We start from the raw sequence: 21,097 nt of genomic DNA, 5'->3' as shown, positions 1-21,097 counted from the left end.
TGGTCATTCTATTTGTCAATGTCCGTGACTTAAATTTCTCGTGCTAATGGTGGCACATGCTAATGGCAACATTCAGACTCGGGGAGATATATGACGAATTATCGTTTCAAGAAATGGCTCTCTTTCTACAAGAATACTTCTGCTGAATGAGGTTGACTTTTGAATTGATATGTTTATTTATATGGCAACATGGAAAATATCCTAAATTCTCCTTCAGGTTAACAAGCGTAAAGAAGTAGATTGGTGACCATGAACATTGGATTTTCTTTTCCTTTGGCATATTGTAACAATTTCTTCTTTCTAAGAATTAGTCACAGCCCCACAATCTTTGTGCACTTCTGACATTTTATTTCCTTCTTCTGAGTCACCAGACCATTATACATCACTTCTTTTTCGGTCCTTTATCAACTGTGTACCACTTAACCTAATACTTAGCTAGGAAGGAAGACACGGAATGCTTTCAAGGTAAAATCTCTAGTCCGCACACAATAGTGTTCCTTGTTACACATTGATTCGGGCGGCATTATCTGCTTTTAGACAACATTATTTACACTAGTGGATGCCATGAAATTCCCACGCCTGACATCTTGTCTAATACTGTGTGCTACGCAGTATTTGGATGTTCCTTGCAGTGGCAACTATTGAAGGCTGCCATTTCCAATAGACATTATACATCAAATAATTCATAACAATTGCAACAAATTACACATATGATAGAATTGAAATACTTCACAGACGTCTTCCATTATCACGAAGATACATTTAACTAAATACATTTAAAGGTATGTTCACACTGAATTTTTAGAAAGCAGAAAAATGCAAAGGGTTTTTCAAGAGGAATCCACATCCGTAAAGTATGCTTTTTTAGCTTTTGTAGGTAATTTGAATTGGTTTAAAAGCAGTTTTGAAGAGGTATTTGAAGGTTTTTTTTCACAATGTTTTGGAACATTTTGACTTGGTCAAGTTTGTAGTGGATTTCACAATCAAAGCACCTAAAAAGATATTATATCATATATCTCTTTTTTTTTATTTCTGCTGCAAGTTTTTCAAAACCTCGTTGGAAAACAAACCTCATGATATGAACAGTAAAATGGATTTTCAATTTAATCAAATAGGAAGAGTATTCAAAGCTGTGTTTGCTTTGATTCTCAAGTGGAAATGCTTCAGAATCCTTCTCAAAAACTATGTCAACATACTTTTAAAGTCTCATGTAAAGTCCAGCTAGATTACTAACATGTTGTACCCAACACTTTCAGATACTCATTTATAGTGATCTTCTACCCTCAGACTAATAAGTGACTATACATTTCTTATATAAAGTCACCCTGCCTGGTGCCTCCTGCAGACTCTTCTGCTCAGATTGGTAGATTGGTGTTGCCTTCCCCCTGCAGATGCTTAGGGAGCCTATCCCATAGGTAAGTCTGTCCCAAGCATTCATTGCTTTTCCTATCACACAGCACAGGAAAGGAGCGCTGCACTGCACATGACACTGCAATGGCTATCTTGGATGCAGGAGGAGCACTGATCTGGGCAGAGAAGGCAAACAGAGGGTAGGTGGGTGGAAAAGTGACTATACATGTGAGATATAGTCACTTTTTCAGTCTCAGGGTGGAAGATAATTTTAAGATGTTTTTCAAAATTATTAGCTGATCATCTATCTTTAGAAAATCAACACATGATGTTTTCCAATCCCTGTGATAGCCGACAGAACAATGGGGCAGCAGCACATGTTGGATAGCTATAACTTTTCATTGTGGATTTGGATAGATTTGGATACTTTATTCCATGAATACATTTGGATAAATTTGAATGTCTCCTCATAAGACCAGATAGATTACTTTCAGATACACTATTCATTAAAGCAGTGTTCCAGGACATTTAGTTGATTATCCGTATAAAGGTTCATCAAATAATGAACTCCTGGCAGATCCAACAGAACAGAGGGGCAGTGTCACATGCTGGGGATCAATAGCTGCTTTAGTGCAGTACCCAAAGCAGAAATGCTCATTTAGGCCACATGCACACGTTGAGTATTTGGTGAGATTTTTACCTCAGCATCTGTAAGCCAAAACCAGGAGTGGAACAATCAGAGGAAAAGTATAATAGAAACACGGCACCACTTCTGCATTTATCACCCACTCCTGGTTTTGGATTACAAATACTGAGGTGAAATACTGACCAAATGCTGACCGTGGCCTGAAAATGGGCTGTGTCTTGTGCTGCACCACAATGTATTCAAGTGAGGCAAAGCCGCACTCATCTGGGATGTGAACATGGATAAAAGCGAACAGAGAACTCTACGTAGAATGTAAGTCTGGAAGGACAGGGTCCTCTCCCCTCTGCACCAGTCTGTCATTGTAAACCTGTGTACTGTAAGTGATATCTATAACTCTGTATGTAACCCCTTTCTCATGTACAGCACCATGGAATTAATGCTGCTATATAAATAAATAATAATAATAATACATAGGTGGCCACCTCTACATTCACAATAGCATGACACATCGCTGTGTAGGTCTAGGCTTATGTATTATCTATGGCTGGGGGAGATTCAGCTTAGCCTTTGAGATGTGTACATATATATAGAAGAAATTAGCTGGTGCACTAATGACATAAGAGTTGCTATTAAAGACACAATTCTAGCAAGGGCATTAGAGGGGGCCAGTGCTATATTTCAGCAAAGTATTCACTATTTGTCATGTACCGTATTTTCTCCTAATGCTATTGTATTTTGTCTCCCTCATACACCTTACAATGACCATCAGCACGAAACAGTCACAATGGCGAACCTTGTGCGGGTCCATGAGATACCTTATTGAGAACAGCTGTGCCGTATAATACTTGCCACCTCGTAAAGTGCTTTGTTCCCTTATTGCCAGCACGGCTTGTTGCAGGGCTACTGCTGCAACTTTATTTTCATGACTGGCTTTCTACTGAAGTGGAATGAGAAAGATTGCCAAGCACTGATGCTCTCTTTTCTGCATTTTGCCAGTGTGACATGGCTCTTAGCTGTTGCTCCAGTGACGAGAAACAATGCACAGCTTATTCATGCACTGAATGTCTTCCATTTCAAGCATTAGTGACACCCCCTAGTGAACCAGTGCATGAGCCATTAATGACAACCACTGATACAAACATAATTAAGGCAAACCAGGCATTCTGTGGAACAGGGATAATTAGTCCTCAAAGGGTCACTATGACTTCAACTTTTCCTTTCCATTTAGAATAAAAATTATTAATTAGTATGCATCATACAAGAATTTAGATGCATTTTAATAGGATAACTGTGTGCAGGCAAAAGTTCTGTGTGGAGGACAAACAAAGACATCTTTGATGTACTAAGGACTTTCAGGACATATACACAAACAATGCTCAGCATTTCCCTTGTAAAGATATATTTAACTAGATATGGAACTGTTCACATGACAAGGGATCACCCCCTGTAGATTAGGTGGACCCTAAACCATTTAGATCAAGCTTCATGACCACAACTGCTTATTACCATGAACAAAAGATTACAGAACTAACAAAGACATGTAAGACCCCTTCAAGTTTTCTTATTACATCTAGTACAATAGAGATAAAAAACACACTGTTATCTACTTTTTTTTGCTAGAAATGCCATCGGACTACAACAGAATACATTTACGGCAGATCCACATGTGTGGAGCTGATCATATTGCGTCTGTATATCAGCAGTGTTATTTATAGGCAGGCTTCTAGGCAAGAAATTGAAATATATAATACTGATAACATACTGATGCAATGCAGATAATTTAAAAGGGTTGGCCAGGCTTGGGGTTCAAGTCTGTAATCAGTCTACGTAACTGCAGACTTGTGAATCCATACACTGTGCACTGTCTGTGTACTCTGGTGCTGATGCCAGTTCAAGAAGCGGGCAGGCACGTGACTGCAAGTGTGAGCTGTGCATACAGGCTCGGACTGGCCCACCGGAGAACCGGATGATTCTCCGGTGGGCCCAGGCACTGACACCTGCTGGCATACTGGCCAGCAGCTGCCTAGGGCCCCCACTGCTCCAGGGGCCCCTTGCCAGTGGCTATAGGGCCCCAGAGTCAAGGGGGCCCCCCTGTGCCAGTAGCAGCAGCTGGAGACAGGATCCTGTCCCCGCTGCTAAAGCCAAATGAATATTCACGCTTCCCCACACCCCTATGGGCGTGGAGAGGGGTGAATACCATTTCTCTTTAATAGCGGGCAGCGTTAGCCGCAGGGTGCAGCTAACACTGCCCGCATGTAAAGCCGCACCCCACACACACTCTCACAAAGCACCGCACACACACACACACACACACACACACAGCACCGCACACATACACACACGCAGACACACAGACTCACAGAGCAGCTAATTTCCCGGCATCCTGCTTCCTGTCTGAGACAGCCCAGCTGGATGACGTCATCATCCAGCATGCTGCTGTCTCAGTCAGAAAGCTTCCAGGAATCCAGCGAGGAAGAGGCTGCTGGAATGAGCTGCTGCTGCGGGGAGGTGAGCTGTGCTGCGTGCCTGCATGTGTGTGTGTGAGAGAGTATGTGAGTGTGTGTGTGTGAGTGTGTGTGAGAGTGTGTGAGTGTCAGAGTGTGTGTGTGTGTGTGTGTTGAGCTGCTGCTGTGGTGAGCTGTGTGTGTGGTGAAGGACAATTATATTGGTGGGGGAGACAATGATGGAGGTGATGGGCAATGATGGTGGTGGGGGAGACAATGATAGAGGTGATGGGCAATGATGGTGGGAGGGAAGACAATGATGGGGGTGATGGGCAATGATGGTGGTGGTGGGGAGGCAATGATGGAGGTGAGGGGAGGCAATGATGGAAGTGATGGGCAATGATGGTGTGGGAGACAATGATGGAGGCGATGGGCAATCATGATGAGGGAGGGAATGATGGAGGTGATGGGCAATGAGGGTGAGGGGAGGCAATCATGGTGGGGAGGCAATGATGGAGGTGATAGGTAATGATGGTATGGGAGGCAATGATGGAGGTGATAGGCAATGATGGAGGTGATGGGCAATGATGGTGGTGGTGGGAGGCAATGATGGAGGTGATGGAATGGGAAATGGTGGTGGGAGGCAATGATGGAGGTGATGGGCAATGATGGTGGTGGGGGAGGCAATGATGGAGGTGATGGGCAATGATGGTGGTGGGGGAGGCAATGATGGAGGTGATGAATTGGACAATGATGGTGGGGGAGGAAGCAATGTTGCAGGTGGTGGAATGGGCAGTGATGGAGGTGGTGGGGGAGAATGATTGGGGTGGTGGGGCAGAAGGCAATGATGGAGGTGGTGATGAGGACAATGATGGGGGTGGAGAGGGGCTGCATTATACTTTATGAGGGGGCTACATTATATTCTGTGGGGGGACTGCATTATTCTCAGGGGACTGCATTATATTATGGGGGGCTACATCATATTATGTGAGGAGGCTACAGTATACTCTATGGGGGCTGCATTATATTCTGTGGTGGGGCTGCATTCTCACAGTTGACTACATTATATTCTGTGGTGGCTGCATTATACTATATGAGGGGGCTACATTATATTCTGTGGTGGCTGCATTATACTATATGAGGGGTCTGCATTATACCCTATGAGGGTGCTACATTATAGTCTGTGGTGGGGACTACGTTATACCTGAGGGGGTTGCATTATATTTTGTGGGGTGGTGCATTATATTCTATGAGAGGGGACTGCGTTATATTTTATGAGGGGGCTAAATTGTATTCTGAGAGGGGGCTACCCCAACCCTTGCTACATAATTAAGATGTGTACTACCTTATATTATACCCTGATATTAGCGCTTTTTACCGCACAATTGGTGGTCTTGTATCTATTTCTATGTAGCTACATAGTGGGCCCCAAGAATGATTTTCTCTGGTGGGCCCAAGGTGCTCCAGTCTGACGCTGTGTGCATACATGCAGTCACGTGCCAACTAGACGTGCAGCCTCACTCAATACAAGTGGGATGAGGAATGCTGGACACATCTAGTTGGAATGTGGCCGGAAGTATACATATTGCATACTTGCAGTAATATCACCGTATGCTCCTAGGACACACACCGGAGAATCCTGACTGCACACTTGAACCCCAAGCTTCGGCAACCCTGTTAGGAATTGAAATACTTTTCATTGACTTGAAACCAAGTTTTCCATCTGGAAAATGAATAAAAGTGGACATGCTACATAAAAAAACTAAAACAAACCTATTGTATGTACATCAACAATAAATTTTAGGCTGAGGTCAGAAAAGTGTATGAAAAATAATTGTATCCAGAAAACTCAGACTATTTTGATCTGTACCATCCATGTGACATGTGTGCCTTCCATGTACCTCTGTTCTGTGTTCATGTGACATGCATATTTACAGTATACGCCAACATTTTATAATGTACATAATCAAATACAGTTTCCTATGGTAACACTGATTAATGGGATCCGATTTTTAATTTGTGCACCCATAGACTTGTATTGGTGACTCATCTGATAACTGAAAGAAAATAGTGCAAGAACACTTGGTCTGGGTGAAAAAGCGGTCATCTGAACAACCCTATTGAAAAATTATGATTTTTATGGTGTCTGATTCTTACTTTTTTTTACATTTTTGATATGTTGTCTCCCCTATACACAAGATCATGTTTTTTTTTTGATCATTCGAACGAGCCCCTATAGATAGAAAATATACACATAATAATAAAAAATAAAGTGCTCATGTTAAAGGGGACTAACTGGTACCCTTCATTTATGTATGCCAACTAAATAATCAAGAATCAACCTATTGGAGAATTTGTATATTATTTATTCACATCACTCCCTGCCCCCAGTGGAGCTTACACATGCACGCACCAAAGGCAATTTCATTAGAAGTCAATTAACCTATTTTTGTGCTGGCAGTCGTCAACATGCTGCTTGTATGCAAAATGAAAAATCAGGTAACTGAACGTTAGCGTTTATAGATAGTTGTAGAGGAGACTTCTTCCTTGAAGGCAGCTCAGAAATCCCATGACTATGAGAGGAAAGCTAATAAATATGATAATCTGTTTCATTTTATTAAGATTATTATTTCTTGGAAAAACACTAGAGAAAATACAGGTCAATAACCACCTTCATAAACACAGTTCATAGAATATTTGATACCCTATATGGGTCTCCCCAGTGGGGTAACTCAAACTTGGTAGGCCCCAGTGCAAAATCACCAACAGGGCCCCCAACCAGGTACGGACTGGGGCTGAAATTCAGCCCTGGCATTTGAAATAATACAGGCCCATGCTGTCCCCGTCCCCAAGTACCAGATGGAAATATATTACTAATATTACCCTGGATGGAGGAAAGCAAGATTTACTATAAGACCAATATTTCTAATGATTTCCGTGGCCTGCTGGGGTAAGTGACTGAGTCAGCGACTTTGTGCTCCATCACTACTCTTAACAGTATGGGTGTCTTGAGAACACAGATTCTGCTAACAACCTAGCAGGCAAGGCAGCCTATGACCAGACAGGCCCTTCTGGCATTTGCCAAAATTGCCAGTCCGGCCCTGCCCCCAACTATCATGATCTTCTCATATGGGCCAAAGGAACCTTTGAGTCCCCGATAGGTGTGATTGCAACACATTGCACCCAAAGATATGCCCCTAACTTTTGAGCTATATTTTTAGAGAGATCAGATGGAAGCTATTTAGCCGAAAGAAAAAAAGAAGGTATACTTCCATTGTTATCTGCTTATTGCTCTCTGCTGGACCAGAAACCATGACCACAACCACCAGTGACCTGACCGCTGAAGACAATGTTTGACTATAGGATGAGAAGACTGGTGGTGGAGACATGGTCATGTCCATTCTAGTGGAAACCTTCGAGTGGCAGTGCAGGAGCGGGGACATATTATGATGATAAGCATGATTTCTTTTTTTTCTTTTTTTTTTTTTTTCTTTCAGCAGGACAGCTATCCGCTGATAATGTCAAAAATCTAGCAAGAAAACCCCTTTAAGTTCTCTTTCATAATGTATTCTGCAGTAGCACATTATTATACTGGCCCTCCTGGTATAGTATGACAGAATGGTATAAGGATACACACCTTATACCAAAACAGGGGTACTGATCACTTTTCAATTTATTCATTCTCTTCCAGGAGGAAAAAACGAGGATTGACATCATGTAGATTATCAGAACAAATGATTCAGAAATTTATGAGGCACGCACGCATTAAAAAAAAAAGACAAGTGGTAACACATACAGTCTATATGCAGGGTATTAAATATCAGTGCTGATTCCAGGGAGACTATATCCACAACATATTTGATGAGAACATTAACCGCTAACACATTCTAATAAAGTTTTATTTCAAGCACTTACTTTGCCGGATGGCTCACTCTTTGGGACTATGGACAAAACTCATATGCCTTAAGGATATTAATTAGTAAAACTGATTGGCTTAAGATGCTATCTGTTTTAACGAAACGGATGTACATCTTTCAGCATTTATTCAGCCAAAACATAATTTATGTCCTGTGGACCAAACGACCCCGAGCTGCTCAATACAGTGGTAGCTTACTATGGCTACATTATCATATTACTGTGCTCATTATCCATAATGTTTAGCTGTAGGCAACAATTATCAGTGCAGTAATAGAATAGAAATGTATTTCCGTCACTAAAATACATCAGGTTACATTAGCTAATATTATGCCGTCTTGTCCTGTACAATAATTAAAATATGGTGACAGTATTATGGGCAATGGTGCATTGAAAGCAATTTGGATAATGCTCAAATATGAAAGGTCACCCATAAACAGCAGCAAATTGTAGAGGTGAAAGTGACAGGCAATAATCAAGGAGTGTAGAATTTTTGTGACAATTCTTCTATGGTAAATAAGCCAGGATGACAAAAGTCCTAGGGTATAAAAAATGTAGCTGCGCTGTCAATTAGGTGCATGGGACTACAATGTTTGTGCATTATGATACCCCCCAGCTACCATATTGCAATAGTTTTGCATATGTTACTATGCAATACGACAGACATTATAATGTGCTAACTATAACCACTGCACGATGACCTTGGCACTGCCCCAACATTATACAGCACATTACCAGTAATATAATTAAATTGTTTACATTTGCAAGACTGTGTTCACACCTGAGTTAATTTCTCAGTTCAATTCCAGGAGGAAAGAAACTGATTTAATGTAGAGGACAGATCTACTATGTAAAAGAAGCACTCAAATCAAAGTTTTTATCCTCTTACTATATTGCAGTCATCATATTATATAGCACTGTGCACTTACAATTGCTCATTTTGCCTTTCTACCCAGGAAAATCTTCTCTTTATTCAACTCTATGTATAAACATGAAGTTTGTTGTGCGTATTTATCATTCCCCTCTTTTGTTCCTGACCCAGCTTTTCTGCTCCTCTCCACTGTCAGAGACTTTTGCAGTGACTGATGACTCCTACAGGGAAAATTGACCTATTGAATCGAATCTAGGTCAGAAACGAGTAATAACTTCTTTGTCTTATAGACTTTTTGCCTCATCTTTTTGTGGAATATTGACTTATGAAAATGTTTTGAACAATTGTGAAATAAACTTTGGATTTTATCGACCCACTACTGATGAGCGAATGGGTCAGCGCCTGGGCCAGCAAACTTTTGCAAGACAAAAAGAGAAACAGAGGCTGCCAGCAGCCCCCGGATGATCTGGATACCCAATAATGGGGGGCAAGCTTATCAAAATGAACAGGCAGAGGTGCCTTATAACTGCTATTTTTTTTTAAGGAATTGAACAGGGAATTCTGGCATTGCAGGTTTCCCCAGACTGTAATGTGTAGGAAGCACGGGAAAGTTTAGCAAGATTTGTACTGGCTAAAATGTGCTTCCCATAGTCTGAAAATTACATTTAATCCTCATTCAAGACAAAAGAAAGGATGCTGACACAAGCTTGCAATAGGGAACAATTTAAGATTAGAAGACAGCATTGTCAGCGTAGATAGATAACTTCACTGTAAAGGAGTTAATAGCAGTCCCATCATGATTTACTAGGGAGTCATTATCCTTGGTTAAATATGAGAGAAAAGATTTAATAGATTTTTTTTAAATAATGGCAGTACAGCATTATTCATCTCCAGGGGAAGTGTGTGGGAGTTGCAGGGTACAGAGTGATACTGTATTAGTTTACAACATATTGTCATATAATCTATCTATGCACAAAGTAGCGGCTATTATTTTTTCATTTTTAAGTGAAAAATAAAGTTGTAATAATCTCTTGCTAAAGACTGTCCTATGGTACCCATGCAATAGATTAGATCTGGCTGTTTCCAGTACAGGGCAGGAAGGGGACCTGCCAGCTGATTCATGTTGCCTGAATCACATGCAGCATGAAACAGAGAGCGACTGCTGCATTCCAAACATCCGTGTTTAGGCTAAGTGCACACGTTGCAGAATTTCCGCGTAAATTTCCGCGGCAATTCCGCAACTCCTGCCCCGGGTATATCGCATGCGGAATTGGCATGCGTATTCCCGCTAAACACTAGCGTTTTGCAAGCGTAATTAGCTTGCAGAATGCTAGCGTTTTCCAAGCAATCTGTAGCATCGCTTGGAAAACTGATTGACATGTTGGTCACACTTGTCAAACATAGTGTTTGACAAGTGTGACCAACTTTTTACTATTGATGCTGCCTATGCAACATCAATAGTAAAAAGATAGAATGTTAAAAATAATAAAAAAATATTAAAAAATTGTGATATTCTCATCTTCCGGCATCCCCAACAGCCTTCCCGCTCTTCACGATACTCCGGTCCCAATAATGCATTGCGGCAATGACCCCAGATGATGTAGGGGTCTCGCGAGACCGTATGTCATCACAGGTCATTTTCGCAGTGCATTATTGGGAACAGAAGCATCGCGAAGAGTGGGAAGGCTGTCGGGGACACCGGAGGGTAAGAATATCATGATTTTTTATTTTAATTCTTTTTTTTTTAATTTTTTTTAACAATTATATGGTTCGCAGGGCCTGGAGGAGAGTCTCCTCTCTTCCACCCTGGGTACCAACCGCACATGATCCACTTACTTAGCCACATGCGGAAAGTAAGCGGATCAATGCATTCCTATGTGTGCGGAATCCCCGCGGTTCCGCACAAAGAATGAATATGCTGCATTTTTTTCCGAAATGCGATTCCACCACAGAAAAAAAACGCAACATGTGCACAAAAATTGCAGATTGCATCCTAATAATAGGATTCTTAATGTATGCGTTTTTTTCACGGTTTATCACATTTTTATAGCGAAAAACTGCAAAAAAAGCGAACAATCCTGAACTTGTGCACATAGCCTAACTCTGAAATTCTGCGGAGTTTGAAAAAAACACCTAATTTGAAGAAAAAAAAAAAAATAAATAAAATGTTTTTCACTACACAAAATTACATGTGATGTTTAAAAATTAAGCCAACAAGATGTTAATCGTTAATCTGCAATATGTGTTGTAGTGCACTGGTAGCACCGTACGCAGTGAAGAGGCAGTGACCCACAAAGTTCTAACATAAAAAGTTCCTTTAATGTGTTAGGGTATGTGCACACAATGCGGATGTACTGCAGATCCGCAGCGTTTTTTTCCACACAGAAAAGCTGCAGATCCGCAAAAAGTGATTTACAGTACAATGTAAATCAATAGGAAAAAAACATGCTGTGCTAATGGTGCGAAAAATTCCACATGGAAAATGCTGCGGATTGAAAGAAGGAGCATGTCACTTCTTTTGTGGGGATCTGCAGCGTTTCTGCACCCTTCAATTATAGAAATCCGCAGGGGTAAAAAAATGCATGAAATCTGCACAAAATCCGCAGCAAATCCGCAACAAAAACACACAAAATCAGCAAGAAAAACACATCAAATCTGCACCTGCGTTTTCTGCCACGTGGGCACATAGCCTTACTTCACACAGTCCACTCCTCACAAGTGCATAGAATTCATGTTTAGTTCACATAAACATTGCACTACATAATACATGGCATCTTCCAAGTCACAGTCCTTACACACACCAGACTTCTCTTTGCCCAGTTTCCGTGGGGCGACTGCAGGTTGTGACCAAATTCTTACACACACAGCTTCATATGTTGCAGACACTACATACGCCAGTCCTCCTCTGACTAGTTCCAATGGGTGTCCTGCACCGCTGTATCACAGTCTCTTTACTCACACAGCTTTTATATGTTGCAGACACTACACACGCCAGTCTTCCTCTGACTAGTTCCCGTGGGTGTCCTACACCGCTGTATCACAGTCTCTTTACTCATACAGCTTTTACTCACAACTCCATTGGTTTGCAGCCACTAAACACGCTGGTCCTCCCCTGACCAGTTCCCGTGGGTGGCGGCAGCACTGTGTTAGCTGTGGATGCCAGGCGTCTCAGCTCCCCTGGCTGCTTGGCTCATCTGTGTCCTGTGTCACCGCACACCGACAAAGCTCGGCAGAGCCTCTTGCTCTGTCCTCCTCCAAACACCAGCCAGACTCTGACCCACCCATAACCTTTACTGCAGGGTTTTTAACAAACAAACCTGTGGCTTCCTGCCACATGGAAAACCCAGACTGGAAATGAAACGGACTGTACCATTAACATACTGCAATCAGTTTCATAACACAAAAGCCAGAGCAGGTTATCCCTAAATCTGTCTTGGACAAACAGTATGTCCAAGACTAACCTTTTTTATCATTACATTTAACCTGCTTTGCAGTCACCGCTATGCCTATGACTGCCATGCACACCTATGGACTTCAAACATCTCCATGCACAGACAACACATAGCGACCCCTACCTGTGACATTGGTCACTGCTTCACTATTGCAATCACAGCTACACCTGCAACTGCAATACCCCCTCATGGCCTCACTACACCTCCATGCACATTCTGAGGAGCATAAACAGCGCACCCTAGCTGTAACAGGGGTCACTGTCTCACAGCGAGTTTTTAAAAAGAAATTCACATTCAGGCATAGAAGACTTTTTGTGAAATACAACCACCAAAGAGACAGAAGAGAAGAGATCATGGGGCATACTCTACAAGCTCTGTTAAGTCCATCTTGCCATAACTCAAATGCTTCAGGATGCAGAGGCAACCTTCCTGTAAATAAGTAAAAATTTCATATTTTCCTCTCCAGCCCTTCAGGTCGTTGAGGTCAGGAAACCTTGTTCTACTTGTTCAGCCATATCCTTATTACTGTGCTAGCAGAGGTTAAATGACCTATGGATGATGTATGACATATCTGCACCTTATCTCTCTCTATCATAAGTAGCCAACTGTATCTAACTTTGGAACACATACATCACTGCCAAAACGCATGGGAATGAAAATCACAATCGTTTTCTGGAGTGTGACTTAGCTAGCTACATATCTAATAACTTGGTAAATACTGCTGAGAGCAAAATAAATGCAAAGCTGCTATTAATACATAGCCTGAACGGGCTCAGCAAATGTCAGCTCGGTGTGACTCTCCCTATATGTGCTCCAAATGTCACTGCTCAAATGTAGAAAACTGCACAAAAACACTGTCCACTTCTGTATAATATACAGTGCAGAATACACATGAGCATTTCTGTTCAATTTCAAGACCTCTAGATTTGTGAGGAGAAAGATAATTTAAGGGATAGGAAAAGGAATGTATTACTGCTATATCCAAGCGGATAGCAGATATTAAAATATGAACGATAGATCACTAATTTATCAGGATTATTAAACCAAGGATAACATTTTTATATGGCTTTTATCATTTATTGATAACTCTTCCCTTAGGGTGAGGGCTACATGGTGGTGGGCCACCACAAATCTGAGTGTCAGTAAAGTCGCTACCTAGCGTCACTGTGACACAACTGTTGTATGGATTACTTAATTTTATATTTTAATAATATAGACTTTTACGGGCATGGTGATGCTAAATTATTATTGTTTTTTAATTGGGAAATGGGGAAGAGTTAAGCTTATATGCATGATTTCTGTTAAAAACTGGATCCGGTCACCAGATTCAGCCATTTATACCTGCGTTTCATACATTTTTGGCCAGATCAGTCGTTGTGCGGTTTTCCGCTGGACAGAAAAAACGTTGCTCTGGACGTCTTCTCTGTCCGCCGGAAAACTAATTTTTTACGTATTCGGCAAAAAACGGATGAAACGTTGGGACATCAAGCGCAATCCAGGGCTAATACAACTCTATGAGAAAAAAACGGATCTGACGGGCAAAAAAAATGGATCCGTTTTTTTAAAAAATTTGCCGGATAGTGCCTGATGCAAAAAACCTGATGTGTGAAAGTAGCCTAAGTGTTTAAATATCAGCAATCAGATCTATCTCCAGTCACTTCTTTTAGAGGCAGCTGTTGTCTGTATAACATAGCCACCACCTGTCCAGTATGGAGCAAGGTCATCTTTAGTGTATGCTCCTTCTTACACATATATACTGACAGAGCACCAAGGGGTTAAAACATAATTAGGTAACAGGCACCAGCAAAAAAAGTCACCCAAATGTTCCTGGTCACACAGTCAGAGACTTGCTAGTATATGTCTAGACATATGGCCCTTGATTGAGAATCAAAAATAACTCATCAATATATCACCAAATACTATATGCAAAATCAAGAGAGTGACAACTTTATATGCAATGTTTGATTATGTACATTTGATATAAACTATATTCAAGATTACATCAATATTAACCTGCCATATTCAAGGCAGCCCTTTTTCTGATGAACCAATTAGGTTGGATCTCGTTTTAGGCACTTTAAACTGTTTAAAGTGAACCTGTCAGCAGGATTTTGCTAAGTAAACTACAGGCATTGTAATGTCGTCCCTGTTACACTGACTAAAATGATATCTGAGGTGAAGAAATCCGTCTTGTGGTTCTTGTGTAATAAGTATTAGAATTTTTCAGTTAATGAAATGCTAATGCTTCAGGGCAGGACTGTGGGCGGAGTCTTATCTTCCTGCTCTAAGCCAGATAAACCAAGGAAAGACCTGCCCACAGGCCACCCCAAAGCACTAACATGTTCGTCATCATAGAGACAGAGCGAGAGACAGACTGTTTGTGCTTCAGGGCAACACTGATTACACAAGAACCACAAGATGGATATCTTCACCCCAGGTATCATTTTAATCAGTGTAACAATAGCAACATGACAATGCGCCTATGGTTTACTTAGCAAAATCCTGCTGACAGGTTTGCTTTAAAAAGTAGCTGTCAACAGGTCAAAAGTGGCCAGTTTTTGCTCATATTTTATTCCCACTGTTCACTTGAATGTTTAGTTGTTGTTTTTGTAAAACTATCATATGGTTCCAGAGATATGGGCACTTTCATTTAGTGCAACTTATTATGGTTTTTACCAAGGGGGTGAGTCTTACAGGATTCATTGGGGTGTGTCTCTATAGTATTCTGTATAAGTAACCTGTGAGCAACACCCCCACCGTAAATATCAGTGCTAAATAAAAAGGGCCACATCTTTGGAACTTTATGGAGGACATAAAAAAAAGAATAGAATACTTGGCTTGGAGTTGGGGAGGTAGGGTAGTGGGATCAGAGTAATAGCAAAAAATGCCCACTTTTGACCTGGTGGCAGTCACAGCAATAGTGATGGAGAATTTGGTTGGGAAAAGAACAATTGGATTAGGTTTTTGTGGACTAACACATTGACACTGCAGTAATTTCCTGGTTGAAGTTACAGTGTTATGTTGCACGAACACAAGTTGCCACCTAGTTCCAGCCTAAATAAATGACTGACCATATAATATATGACAACTGATTGCATCTGTATCTTGAGAGGGAGGTTCTGCTACAATATCTAAATGCTTTTCTAGGTCTGATTTATGAAATAAAAATTAAAACGACGGTTACACTTTATAAGTATAAAAGTAGCTTAGCTGTGCATCAAACAGAAGAAATAGAAAGGTGAGACACGAATTGAGATTAATACCTCCAAACCTATTTTGCAACTAAAGTACACAAAATATGGGTAAAGCAATTAAATAGTCTCCAAACTGTACCAGCATGCCACACAAACTCATGCTGTAATTCTTGCTAAATCTGTAAATACTGTGCAAGGTAATCATTTATTTTTAATGGACTTGTTTAGGCTGCCATTAATCATGGATTAAACAGAGCAACACACTGTTAGGAAAAATATTAGGAAAAGGTACGAATACAGTTTGATTTTCTTCACAAGTCAAGGCTTTAATCCATACAGGATTCTCCACAAATTAGGAGACAAAACCTTGCGCAACAAAGAAATCACTTGAAAGATTGCAAAAAAAAAAAAGAGCAAGCCTCAGTGCTGGCAAATTAAGATTCTGGCTTGGCTTTTATCCTAAGTCGTATTGCAAGGTTCCCTGAAAGGTAGAAAGTGACTTTTATCATTGCTGCTTCCAATAGGTTTGCTAGAGTTCAAGTCCTCTTCCTCTCTGACGAGACAATTTGCATATTTAATTTCCCAGAGGAGCATGCATGGCTTTTAAGTCTCCTCATTCTGGCATGCTAGGCTTGACATGTCACTCTCCACAAGGAGAAACATTATCCCTTAGACAGGTAAAATCTGTCTTCAGTGAATATAGATTTTCCTATTACTGACATAGGAGAAATACAAATGGAGAACTGTGATGGCCATTTCAGTAGACCTTTCAGTAGAATGTCTTTGTCCCCCTCCAGCACCTTCTCCTCCCCCTCCCATCTCCATAGAAGTTTAAAATCACCAATTGCCATCTCCTATCTCATTAAATGGGAACATTCGTCTACACTGAATACAGATTTTACCCATGAATTGAGAGTGAAAGAAACAAATTTTTCTTGTTTGATGGATTACAAGTTACGAATTTTCATATGTACTATTGATTTATGAAATAAAATTATAACGATGGTTACGCTTTATGACAATGTACAACATTCATATATTTGAAGAGATATTTTAAAGGGAATCTGTCAGCAGGTGTTTGCTTTGTAATCTGAGAGCAGCATGACATAGGGGCTGAGGCCCCTATGTTGATATTCACTGTTTCCTCTACTGTAGATCAAGCAGTACTGTAAATAATGAGCCCTATATAACCCCGCCCAAACCACTGAACACTGTACAGTGACAGAGCTGCTAATCAATGGTGGGGCGGGGTTACGCAGAGGATAGTGCTGCTCTTGGATTACATCTGAAAGCCTGCTGACATATTTCATCCAAGGCTCATACCATTATATACAGGGTACAAAGACTTGTAGCGACTGTCTGGAAAACCTGATTTCCCTACAGAAGTGATCCGTTGTTATTACTAGGAAAGAGCTGGTGGTTTAAATCAATGGCTAACCATGTGCAGAATGTTTTCACTGTTGTGGCTAATGCATAGTCCTGAGTGGGTGAGCCCCATATGCTTGTGCCCTGGTACAAAAAAAATGGCTAAAATGTTCAACCTGGATATTGGATGTATTGGAAAGTATACTCTGGTCATAGTAGTGGCTTCATGAAAGTGTATGGACATTACTTGCTCTGGACCCCTCTTTGGCTCAGAATAGAGGACCACTCCAAGTTGAGCTGTACTTTTATTACAAGCATGGCCAAACATTTGACTATAAAATTATATTTCTTTGCTGGTTGCAGCTTCTGAAAAAGGAGAGGGACCTGGGGAAGCCAGCCGATCTCCTTGGCAGCTGCAATTTTAAGGTTAGGCTATAAAGCATATATAAAGACATGAAAAGTATATAACACATTAAATATTTATAGCAGCAAACTATGTATATGCTTATTAAATCCTTACTTTTGTAAATGATTTTTTTAATAATACAGTCCAATTGTGGCATACTTATAAAAAGAAGGTTAAAATGTTGTTCCACAATTCATCCTCTTAGTATAGACAGTTCTTTGTGTGAAGCTTTTACTATTCAATTTCTCTATGTACAGAGCTTTTAATCAGCATGATTTTTTTATACTCTGAAAGTAATTATCCCTTTTTCATTTTCAGATCTCCTTGCTTCAGCTATTAATCAGTTATGGAGAAATAAGTGGATTGCTTCTTCAATGACCACCTACAGAATCTACATTTCCACAATGGCTTTTTGATGTCTATCAAGAATAGAGTGACCTTCATACTCACAGTATGCGTGGAGCATTTGAAGAAAGAGACTGCACTTGGCTTCCTGAGAAAGAAACATTACAGTGCTGTGTGCTGAATGCCACCTATATGTTCATCAAGTGACCAATTTGCTGTTAATAATTAGAAGAAAAAACAAACCCTCAGTCGCGTGCACCTAAACAAGTGTCAAGAACTGAAAAATGAGGGAAATAAAACTCAGAATTAACTTGCTGTTTGGACTAACATTCACCGCATTGGTGCAAGCAACTCAAAAAAAGATGGATTGTCCAGAGCTGTGCACATGTGAGGTTCGACCGTGGTTTACGCCGAGATCTATTTATATTGAAGCTTTCACGGTGGATTGCAATGCATTAGATCTTTATAGCATCCCTAACAGACTTCCAGCAAACACACAAGTCTTACTTTTACAGGCTAATAATATTGACAAAATTAAAAATGCGGATCATTTTCCAGTAAATCTTACAGGGCTGGATTTATCACAGAACAATCTGTCCTCTATGGTCAATATCAATTTCACAAATGCCCATCGGGTGCTTTCTGTATACCTGGAGGAAAATAAACTAGTGGACCTAACAGAGGAAAGCTTTTCTGGACTGGTAAATTTACAAGAGCTCTACATCAATCATAACTTGATAGCCACAATTTCTTTAAATGCATTTGCTGGGGTTGGCAATTTGCTCAGGCTTCACCTTAACGCAAACAGATTGCAATTGGTTAATAGTCAGTGGTTTGAAGGAATGCCGCATCTGGAGATTCTCATGATTGGTGAAAATCCAATAATCAAAATCGAAGATATGAACTTTAAGCCTCTTATCAATCTGCGCAGCCTGGTTTTAGCAGGAATAAATCTGACAGAAATATCTGATAATGCCTTCATAGGCCTAGAAAATTTGGAAAGCATTTCTTTCTATGACAACAGATTTATTAACGTCCCGTCTGTTGCTCTTCAAAAGGTTCGGAACCTTAAATTTTTGGATCTAAATAAAAATCCTATTCGGAGAATACAAAGAGGGGATTTCAGCAATATGTTACACTTGAAAGAGCTGGGCATTAATAACATGCCTGAGCTAGTTTCAATAGATAGTCTTGCCATCGAAAATTTGCCTGAACTGAGAAAAATAGAAGCAACCAATAACCCTAAACTGGCCTACATTCATCCCAATGCGTTCTATAGACTTCCTAAATTGGAAACCCTCATGCTCAACAGTAACTCACTCAGCGCACTATATAGAAGCACTATCGACGCTCTGCCCAATCTTAAAGAATTGGGAATACACAGCAACCCCATCAGATGTGACTGTGTGAACCGCTGGATAAATATGAATAAAACAAGCATCCGTTTTATGGAAACTGATTCGTTGTTTTGTGTGGATCCTCCAGAATTTGAAGGTCAGAATGTTAGACACATACATTTTAGGGAAATGATGGAAATATGTTTACCGCTTATTGCGCCACAGAGCTTTCCTTCAGATCTGGATATAAGAACTGGTAACTCCATTTCATTACATTGTCGAGCTACGGCAGAACCAGAGCCAGACATTTATTGGATCACACCTTCGGGTTCTAAGCTTCAACCCAATACAATTAATGGTCCATTTTATGTCCACATTGAAGGAACATTAGAAATCACCAGCATAAGTGTTTTAGAAGCTGGACTTTATACCTGTGTTGCAAAGAACCTGGTTGGTGCAGATTTGAAAACAGTCATGATCACAGTGGATGGATTCCTACCGGAGGATGCCAATGGATCAGTCAGCATCGATATCAAGGAAATTCAAAGTAATTCTGTTTTGGTGTCTTGGAATTCCCAATCAAGGATTTTGAAGTCTAGTGTGCAGTGGATAGCATCCTTGAATGCGGAATACATGAGAATTGCCCACAGTGTCCGAATGCCGTCAGACATCAAACAATACAATTTAACGCGTCTAAGTCCTCTGACTGAATATAAGATCTGCATCGATGTACCCAACATCTATCAGCAAGTGGAAAAGCAATGCATTAACGTTACCACAAAAGGAATGGATGCTTTGAGAAAACATAATGAATCCTTTAAAACTACAGCTCTGATTATTATCTTATGCGGTCTGTTTGGGATCATTACCGTGGCTTATTTCTTCAATTATATCTCTTTATACTTAAGACGATTTTCGGAGCAGAGATGTAGTGAAAACCTTTTGCAGACCCCACCATTTGCTTACAATGACCTTTACCCTCCGTTGCTGAGCCTTTGGAATCTTGACAATGATAGCACATCCCTAGAAGTCAAATCTACAGTAATACAAGTACCCAGTATGATTCCCTAAAAACAACATTAAGCGAAATGTGACCAGTGGAATACAAAAAAAGCACAAAGTTCTAGTTGTGCTACTCTAAAAGCAGGAAGACTATTTTCTAGGGAACAAAAGACAACAAAATGTCAAGGTATCCTAAGGCTTAACATACTTACAAGCCAGGCGAGCAAGTCATTAATACAATAAAAACTAGATAAAACAAAGAACTATGACACCCTTTGTCAAATACAATACAGATATATTAACTTGTTTTATGTATTTAGTTTGGATTGTTTCAATTTTTTTTTTTACTATATACTGTAGTTGAACTGAGCAATACCTCCTCTTCTGTGATGTATTACACATTTTAGCCAAGAGTTTTTCCAGTGACAAAATTAAATAGAATTGACACGTGATGTTCCAAAATGGACCTTTCTGTAGCGTAGTAAAGATGGAAAATATGTAAATCTTTTTTTTATGGGAAAAAAAAAAAACTTTTTTTAATAAAATAAAAACTACCTGTGCCATGACTATTTTGTTATGTGATAAGGACTTGTACTACGAGAATAATATCACCTGTAGTAAGAAATGGCTAAGCCATGTGCAATTGTTCTGAAGGTGACATGGGACTGTGTAATATGCTGGTAAGAGCTAGGCTTAGATGTTGAATAATGCAAAATGCTTTACAAATGATATCGAAAGCATAACACCAGGTGGCAAAAGAGTTTTTTATT

At 40.3% G+C, this 21,097-nt stretch overlaps 2 protein-coding genes across 3 annotated transcripts in view; one reads left to right on the top strand and one right to left on the bottom strand.

Moving 5' to 3' along the window:
* Positions 1-20,893, top strand: part of LRRN3 (leucine rich repeat neuronal 3) — an 87,262-nt gene extending 66,369 nt beyond the window's left edge. For both annotated transcript variants that reach the window (XM_077265072.1, XM_077265073.1), the window contains exon 2: positions 17,962-20,893. In XM_077265072.1, the coding sequence (XP_077121187.1) occupies positions 18,273-20,396 (2,124 nt within the window). In that variant the 5' untranslated portion in view covers positions 17,962-18,272 and the 3' untranslated portion in view covers positions 20,397-20,893. The remainder of the gene's footprint in view (positions 1-17,961) is intronic.
* IMMP2L (inner mitochondrial membrane peptidase subunit 2) overlaps positions 1-21,097 on the bottom strand; it is a 2,004,242-nt gene that overhangs the window by 1,278,612 nt on the left and 704,533 nt on the right. The window lies entirely within an intron of this gene.

Source organism: Ranitomeya variabilis, chromosome 5 (assembly GCF_051348905.1).
Source record: "Ranitomeya variabilis isolate aRanVar5 chromosome 5, aRanVar5.hap1, whole genome shotgun sequence".
Classification (NCBI taxonomy): domain Eukaryota; kingdom Metazoa; phylum Chordata; class Amphibia; order Anura; family Dendrobatidae; genus Ranitomeya; species Ranitomeya variabilis.
The sequence above is the reverse complement of the archived record's forward strand: the minus strand, read 5'-3'. Positions and strand labels throughout refer to the sequence as shown.